Here is a 9,371-nt window from a genome sequence, read left to right as displayed (position 1 = left end):
GGCTGCTCTTTGCCTGGGATAAGAGCTCCTATGAGCATCAGTAAGAGGCAAATAACAGCCATAGGCGGATCAGACTGGGACCATAGAAGGCACAAAGGTGAAAAGACTCCTCTCCTCATAAGGTGGTATCAGTCTTGGCTGAGGTTTCCACAGGACCTATTTCTATATTTTAAAATGCACACCAGCGGTAATAACATGCTTAACATAATGTGTTGCTTGGCCCTCAAATGACACATATAGGAAAACAGCCATGCAGCTTTGAGCAGATACAATGGAATTTATGATCCTGAAAATATTACCGGTAAGTTATTAATAGGAATAGATTGGATATGGGCTTTCGGTCTTGCTATAAAAGCCCCCATTCAAGATGGACATATGTTTTAATTAATAAAATTCATATTTACCTGTCTTTCAGTCTGGTCCCAGCTCTGTGTTAGTTCAAACAATTCCTTCTGTTTTATTATTTTCATTAAGTACATGGAGTTTATTAACACAGTTATTAGATATGTTTCTGCAGCATTTCACTGGGATTTGCATTTGCTTGAAACAGAGATAGCTCTTGTGTGTCCCATACCGTGAGGTTGCTTGAGCGAAGGAATCTTGACACAACAAATCCATCCTTTGCAACACATACTGATCCAAAGCAAACCTTGGAGGCACACTCCCCCTCCAGGGTTTCTGGCCAACCAGCCAGGAATCTCACAAATAAATAGAATTGTGGCTCCATGGGTGAACTGAGAATAAATCTGTTTCATCCGAAATGAGATGGAAAGTAGAGGTCAAGCTTGCTTAGTAAATTGGTGGCCAAATGCCAAAACCAGTCACCCAAGGGCAGCATAAAATGATTCATTTGTTAGCCTGACCCAACAAATCTTGTAAAATAAGGTGGTACACCTCTCTCTTTGGAACCTCTGCTGAAGAAGTCAATTGCACCAATCTTTCTGAATGCATGCACGTGACCTTCAAATGATTAACATTAGCATTATTCATTTTATACCACTTTTAGCATGCAAAACATTTTTCAATGTGGACTTATTTATCCTTGGGACAACAGTTAGGTCATTATCAAAGTCATCTATATCTGTACAACCTAAATATTCTGACAGAGAATTTAACTTCAAAGAAACATCAAGTTTCCACTTGAAAACATGGTGCCATTAGGTGGCCTCATACTAACTTACATTTTCTAGCCCTCATGGTTGCTGACAGAAGTTTGGAAACATGTTAGGGATATCCGATGTTCTGAATTCACCTTTTCCATGGCACCTTCCAGTTTTAGGAAATCTATAACCTGTTCATTCTTTCTTACTAGACAGTCTGCAAATGTGTTCCAAATTATACAGAATCTGAAACAATAAAATCAGAATATAAAATTCTGGCACGGTTACCCATTCCTTAGTCACGCCACGGCTGAATTGCTGTAACACGCTCTACGTGGGGCTGCCCTTGAAGAATATTTGGAAACTGCAGCTAGTGCAAAATGCAGCAGCTAGGATTTTATCTGGAGCTGCCCGCTGGGATCACATCACACCCATTTTGAAAGAGCTGTACTGGCTGCCAGTTTGTTTCTGGGTTCAATTCAAGGTGTTGGTGTTGACCTTTAAAGCCCTTAACTGTTTGGGCCCTGTATACTTGAGGGACCACCTGCTCCCAAGGGTTGCTGCCCCCTTGATGAGGTCATCTGAGGGGGCTCTGCTACGGGTGCTCTCAATGAGGGTGGCTCAGTTGTTGTGAACTCAGGACAGGGCCTTCTCTGTTGCTGCCCCTAGACTCTCGAATGCTCTCCTAGTGGCTATTCTCTCCTCAGTCTTCATCACAGTTTTTAGAAAGCATGTTAAATTTTGGCTTTTTACCCAGGCTTTTATATGATTGTCTCCACTGCTGCTTCTTTGTATATGGTATTTTGTATGGTTATTTTATGCTTGTATTTTAAATCTTTTTAGTCAGATTCATGTTTTTATATTTTGGCTTAATATTTTAATTGTGTATTTTTATAGTCTTGTTTTACTTTTTCTCTGTGAACCACCTTGGGAATGTTTTAATGAAAGGCTGTATATACATTTAACAATTTAATTAATTAATTAATGCCAATTAAATAAAGCTATACAAAACTATTTAATTATGCTATACATTTTTGTGCTCTAGAATTTGAATGTACTTACTTATTCATTTAGTTTGTGTCCATTTTTAAACTGGATATAGAATACCCTGAACATCAGTACTAGATCATGTTCATCTAAATCTACTAACAGGTGTGGGAAATCTCCCCCCCCCCCTTTCCAGCAAGTCTCTGGACAAACTCCCCCATAACTCTAACTAACTTGGTCCCACCATGTTTTGGTCAGGTTGCATTTTCTGTCTATGGGCAGTGGTCTATGGATCCCTGGACCCTGCTAACAGGGTGACCTTTTAAAGTGATGGCTCTCTTTATCTTTCATAGTGGGAAATCAATTGTCCTTATTCATCTCAGTGTAGAATCCCTCCCAGTGGCTCTTGCTTGTGTTTCTGTTTAGACCAGGCCTGTTCAACTCCCCCCCCAGCTGTTTTTGAACTACAACTCCCATAATCCACAGGCACTGTGGCCAATAGAAAGGGATTATGGGAGTTGTAGGCCAACATCTGCAAAAGGGCCAAAGCTGAGCAGCCCTGATGTAGACTGAGCCCTCTGGGGACAGGAGACAGTTTTCTTATTCCTTTGACAGCTTTTCCGGTTTTGGTTTTTGAAAGAGAGTATATTACTAGAGGAGTAGGAGTAGGAAGAAGAAGGGTCCAGAGTAGGTTGAGTATGTTTCCTGTAGGACAGGAAAATAGTGTTGGAAACACAGATAAGTGCACCTCCTCTTTTCCATTTCCAATGGCTTTCTAATATGCATGGGTTCCAACTATGTTGGGAGTCACAGACAATGTGAGAAAAGGTGGCTTTGCATATTTCTGTGGGCTGGTTCAGATGAACAATGGCCACTTTAGCCCTGCAAGTGATAATGTCAGGGCTACTGGTACAAACGTGCCTGCCCCGATATAACTCAAGAATGTACCAACACTATCGTGGCACATCCTTTACTCATGTGAGGGGGTGATCATCTGAATTGCCTCCTCTACATGCACTACAAAACCCTGTTTAAACAGTATGGTTGGGTTCAGTGGTCACTCATTGGGATCCCATGCAATTGTCCACAAGAGGACACAGAGCCATCACAAGATTCACAACCCAACAAGAATTGAATGGTAGGTTCTCAACTAACCAGAATTTTATTAAGTTACCAAGTGTATGAACGTGTGTCTGCCACCGTATGGAAGATGAATTTTCAGAATCACTGTGATTCTTTGTTGAGCTGCTGCAAACATACAAATCTTGATAGCCATGCTTCCATCAAATATCTTATGTAAAGTTTCAGTAGGGGTCTGCACGGAACCAATTCAGGCAGTTTGGTTCAATTTCAAGCCAGATTTGAACTGGACCACCAGACTGCAAGCTGGTTCAAGTTGAACCAGTCCCTGATTTGTGCTTCCATATACAGTAATTCTGGCTGGTACTCATGCTTCCATATGATTCTGGCTGGTAGGGGTGTGCAGAAGCAGTTCTATTCAAAACTGGTTCAAATAGAACCACCCCAGTTCTACCGGTTTGGACTCGAACTGAACCCCCCCCAAAAGGGGTGCCATTCCAAGTTTGAGCCGAACCAGTACGGCAGTTTGAGGGGGCATGCTTGTAAAGAGGAATCCGGTGGAGCAAAGGGGGAGCCCTGCCTACTTAAAAGAAAAACCCTAATGGGGTGGGGAGAAGGCACCTGTACTCTGAGCTGACAGTGTGGTGGCAGCATCAGTGCAGCTCCTCTGGATTCTCCAGACGAGGCCCAGCACTCCCATGCGACCAAGTTCCAGCCTCACATATGTGCATGGAGACCGGAGCTGGGCTGTGCTGGAGTGCCGGACCCAGTCTAGAATTTGGAGGAGCTGCATCGCCAGCTCTGAGTACAGGTGCCCTCTTGCCACCCCTATTAGGGCTAGGCAGCCCCCCCCCAGCTTGTAAATGGGAATCCTTACCGGATTGTCATTTACAAGTATGCCCCCTCAAACTGCCAAACCATTTTGACACAGAACAAATCAGGGACTGGTTCAACTTGAACCAGCTTGCAGTCTGGTGGTCCAGTTCGAATCTGGCTTGAAATCGAACCAAACTGCCTGAATTGGTTCCCTGCAGACCCCTACTGGCTGGTCATAAGCTTTCCAGAAGCCTTGTGCACTTCTAGGAGTAACATACAGGGCCCCATGAACATCTGAGTGACACATACTAGGAAAAAATAACTTACAACCCGATTCTGTGCAGGTTTACTTGGAAGTAAGTCCCACTGAGTTCAGTACAACTTGTTTTCAAGAAAGTGTGCATTTGACAGCACACTTATTAGCCCTAATTATACTCACACAAGGTTGAGATCTAAATTGGCTACCACACAAGAGAGGTGTTGGAGTTGTCAATAGCTCCCTGAAAGCAGCAGCTCAATGTACTGCAACAGGTTTTTTTTAAATAAAGGGGGGAATGGTAAATGGTATGTAAATAAATGGTGTTATCCGCAACTCACATACTATCTACAGATTTGGTAATCCTGTCTCAGAAAGGGTAGAGTAATACTGGAAAAATACAGTGTATAGCAAGTAAAATAATCAGAGGTACAGAGTGTCTTCCATAGAAAGGGGGAAGAAACAGCAGGGAATGTGATCAAGGTAAACAGAAGTATGGATAGATATCTAAAAAGAGCTGTTTATCTCTTCAACTAGTTCTACAATTAGAGGGCCCTCCATAGTGGTGCCATGCAGCAAGTTTAAAATAAAACATTTTGCCCAGTTGCATTTTGAAGTTTTCTTCTATTAGAGGTTGTAAATGGTAATAGTATAATTGACTTACAAAATCAAGCGAATGTATAGAACATCAGCAGTTGAGCAGAATATTCAGGACATGCCACATTATCCATAGGACTTCCTCAAAATGCTAGAGGCTGGATGCAAATCACAAGGAATGGACAGAAAATTCACAAACACAAAAATCCAGATTAGCTCACCAAACCTTTTAAAAACAGTAACTGGGTGGCTGTCTCAAGGAACTCAGTCTGCCTCTGCACATGCCCCACCCCTGGTAATTTATGCAATGAATTTACCCAAGCTAACATCATGGTGCACATACAGCCACATGGGGAAGCTGTTGCCTGTAATGTCTGCCCACATGGCGGGGTGCCTTTTCCCACATCTCTGCTACTAACAATAATGCAGGAAAGTGGTGAGTGTGGTTAAATTCTTACCATGTGGGCAGATCTCCAGATGACTGGCTCCCTGTGTTCAACCGTTTACTGGTTAAACAGGAATTTCTATTCACTTGGGAACAGAATACCAGTTTGGATTAGTCACTGGAGGTTCTTTTCAGATGTATAATAAAGTGTAGCAAATCCATGGCTGATCTTACCATTTGCACCCCAGGCTCATTAACCCTGTGCAGACATTCTGAAACTGAGGTACCATCAAAACATGGGGAAGAGAACGAAATTGTTTCTACCTCCATATGTTGATAGAACCAAAGGCATGGAACCGATGGTGTGGAGAAAGCCCATGTGCAAACTTTCTGTACACAGATCCAATTGATATATGAAGTGGGGTGGGCCCTGCCGCCATGTTCCCAATGTCCCCTCAACACATTGATCGTACCTGGTTTCAGAACATCTGTACATTGTAGAGGACTAGAGTTTCCATTTTGATATTTTACCCACTAGATTGCACATTTAATAGCAATAGCAATAGCACTTACATTTATATACCGCTCTATAGCCGCAGCTCTCTAAGCGGTTTACAATGATTTTTAGCATATTGCCCCCAACATTCTGGGTACTCATTTTACCGACCTCGGAAGGATGGAAGGCTGAGTCAACCTTGAGCCCCTGGTCAGGATCGAACTTGTAACGTTCTGGTTACAGAAGGCAGCAGTTTTACCACTGTGCCACCAGGGGCTTTAATGCTGGTTACAAGCCAGCCTTTGTGTTTCCCAAGTGCTGACAGGACTGAGGCTGGGATCTTCACACCCACTGTATCTGCACATGCCTATTCATTTATGGTTTGTCAGACTTTCCGCCCATTATTTATGAACCTTTCATATTTGCATATTTTCATTTTCAGCACAACTAACATGCTGGCTGCCTCTTTCTCTCCTGCATTCAAGGTCCCATTATTAAGGTGTATCTGGAGTAGCATACCAGCCCCCACAGGAACAGAGGGACTATTAACTGCTGCTCACAAACAGCAAATGGACTGTCATAAAGCAAGCACTGAGAGGAAATTGCTTACAGAATCTCATGCCAAAATATTTCAGATCCAGTGCTTGAAAAAACACGCACATACACAAACACCAGGATGCCATCTCTGCCTGTAATTACTCTTTTACCATTGTCCTTGGGAGGGAACATCTGTTGCCTCTTTGCCAACAGTCTTCTCAGAGCTCTTACTTTTCTCCTGCGTGCCTTCGTTCGTTCTGCAGCAGCTGCTTTTGGTGCCTGCTGTGACTTGTGTGGCTAATAGTTGGGGTCTGCCATACTGGGATGAAGTCCTTTGCACTCTAAGCCATGGCCTTCAGCCATTACAGTCCTTTGCTGCTCAAATAACTCTTTGGTAAGGATTAGTAAGGATCCCAAGGAAGGTAGGAACATGACATCTTCACAGACCCCGTCTGTGAACTGAAATATCAGTTCAGAGTAAACTGAAACATCAGTTCAAATACCCCTACCTGGTAGACAACCTTTTTTATCCTTGCTTGGATAACAAAGATAAATCACAAAGAAGAATGATGCAATGCATGGATATGTTACAGAGTATAGTCTTTCAGAGACATGAAGCAGTATGACAATCATCCCTGTCTGTGGGTGCATTTTTTCTGACCCTTTGTGCTCTCTGTTCAGACATGGTTAGTAGTACTTCAAGTAGCTGTTGCACCTTCTTGACCAGAAATGAGAGGAACACAAGTATATATACATCTACAGGTGAAACTCGGAAAATTAGAATATCGTGCAAAAGTCCATTAATTTCAGTAATGCAAATTAAAAGGTGAAACTGATATATGAGACAGACGCATTACATGCAAAGCGAGATAAGTCAAGCCTTAATTTGTTATAATTGTGATGATCATGGTGTACAGCTCATGAAAACCCCAAATCCACAATCCAGAAAATTAGAATATTACATGGAACCAAGAAGACAAGGATTGTAGAATAGAACAATATCGGACCTCTGAAAAGTATACAGTGTACTGTGCTTGATTGGCCAGCAAACTCGCCTGACCTGACCCCATAGAGAATCTATGGGGCATTGCCAAGAGAAGGATGAGAGACATGAGACCAAACAATGCAGAATTGCTGAAGGCCGCTAATGAAGCATCCTGGTCTTCCATAACACCTCATCAGTGCCACAGGCTGATAGCATCCATGCCACGCCGCATTGAGGCAGTAATTGCTGCAAAAGGGGCCCAAACCAAGTACTGAATACATATGCATGCTTATACTTTTCACTTGGGAGAAGATCTGTGTTCCATGCTTAGGTCTCAATCCCTCAGGACTCCAATAAGATGGGATGTACTAAATGAGGGTGTTTCAAAACACCCCGTTGGAGCTGCACAGGAATTTTCTGTTTGGATGCTTTATCGGGTGACTAAAACTGTGGGAGAAGTTCTCCCCCTTAAGAAGAAGCTAAGTATGATAAGGCACAAGAGAACCTCACACTGGCATTACAAACTGGATTCTGCAGAGAGCAAGGCATATGCTGTTCCTGCTGTCAGGGAGATGAGGGATCAATGTAGTCTTTCTGTCTATATGTGTGTTTGTAGCTTGTCAAGATCAGATGAATGAAATAAGTGAGTAAATCTAATGCCTGTGCTACAGAGGTGTCCAACAGCAGTGACGGTATTTTCATAGTTTGTGCAAATGCATATAAGCTGCTGGTGCAAAAATTGAGCTATTTATCATTGCTACTCTTTTTTTAAAAATGCTATCGTTTCAGGAAGATTGCAAACATCTGGTGGAAGTTGGTGGCAAAAGGTATCAGACTTTGAAGTGCTTAAAAGCCCCAACAGTTTAGGTCCATGATAGATAGAACTATTTAAATACAGGTTGCCTTTCTACCTAGCGTCATTCTTTGTCAGTCTCCTTTTCCTGCTGGTGAATTTAACTTGTGCAGTGCTCGTGAGAAAAGATACTTCAGAAAGGAATACTATTGTATTGGTCAGGGTTGCTATTAATGACACATTGTTTTTGTTGTTCGCCATCTCATTCTCCATCTGTCTTTATAAGATTTCCAAGATGTCCTTTGCAAATATTTACTTGGAATCCAAGGGTTCATCTGTATGTCAGTTAACAACCATAGAAGTGACTGTTATACTACTTTATACATCAAAAGCCTGTTACAACCTGTTCATTTTATCACTTTCTCAAAACAAGACAGTAAAGTCTTTTGATTATGATTGGTACAATGTTTCAGATCAGGCAGATCTGAAATGCCAGTTGGGGGATGCTGGATATGTGGTATTTGGAATAATCCTCTTTGCGTGGGAGCTTCTACCCACTTCCTTAGTTGTAATCTTCTTCCGTGTTCGGGATCCTACAAAAGATCTAAGAAACCCAGGAATAGGACCAACTCGCGCATTCAGTCCAAGATCTTGTTTTTTGGACAGTCCTCACAGATATGATAGTGATGATGACTTGGCATGGAGCATTTCACCACACAGCATACATGGCAGTTTTTCTCCAGACTACAAGGCACACTAAGTTGTACTGTATATACTGAATATCTGAATCCTGGCTGACATGCTGCGGAATCCAACACTGGGGTTTCTGACCCTCTGGGGCTGCTGTGCACGAGAAGGGCAGTCTTTGTGGTGTTGCAGAGGCTCCGGTGGGCACAGTTGTAAAACAACCTGAAACATGGTGCAGGCACGTCTGCAGCCTTACTTCCATTGTTTCCCATGCAAGTACCATGATGCAGCTGAACTGCCCATGGGCTGCTTTAGGTCATTGCGCAGCTGCCCATCTCTGCAACACTGCTGGGGCTACCTTTCACACGTGTAGCAGCCCTGGTGGGCTGGAAACACCAGAGTTGGATTGAGCAGCATGTTGGCCACTGGGTGTTAAATTGTTCTTCAAAGCATTCTACAGCGGCTTCCATACTGCACAGTGTGCCCCCCAAGGAAGGGGGAAGCATGCACATGGTTGGTTTCTGCAGCAGCTGAGGGCCTCTACCTACTGCTAGCGGTGATAGGGCTGTTGCGTGTGCAGTAAGCCATGTGGCTTTGCTCTTACACTGCTCCTGTGATTATCTCCAATGGCAGGAGTGGCACAAGAGCAAAG

The 9,371-nt window shown here is 43.0% G+C and overlaps 1 protein-coding gene across 1 annotated transcript; it reads left to right on the top strand.

Annotated features, from left to right (window-relative positions):
* Positions 1-271: 271 nt before the first annotated feature.
* LOC128344022 (integral membrane protein GPR137B-like) lies at positions 272-8,792 on the top strand. The gene is made up of 3 exons (XM_053293458.1): positions 272-301; positions 8,118-8,361; positions 8,506-8,792. Exons 1-3 carry the CDS (start codon positions 272-274, stop codon positions 8,790-8,792), a joined length of 561 nt encoding a protein of 186 aa, XP_053149433.1.
* Positions 8,793-9,371: the final 579 nt, after the last annotated feature.

This window comes from Hemicordylus capensis, chromosome 2 (genome assembly GCF_027244095.1).
Source record: "Hemicordylus capensis ecotype Gifberg chromosome 2, rHemCap1.1.pri, whole genome shotgun sequence".
Taxonomy (NCBI): Eukaryota; Metazoa; Chordata; class Lepidosauria; order Squamata; family Cordylidae; genus Hemicordylus; species Hemicordylus capensis.
Note: the sequence above shows the minus strand (reverse complement) of the source record. Positions and strands in the feature narration are given on the sequence as shown.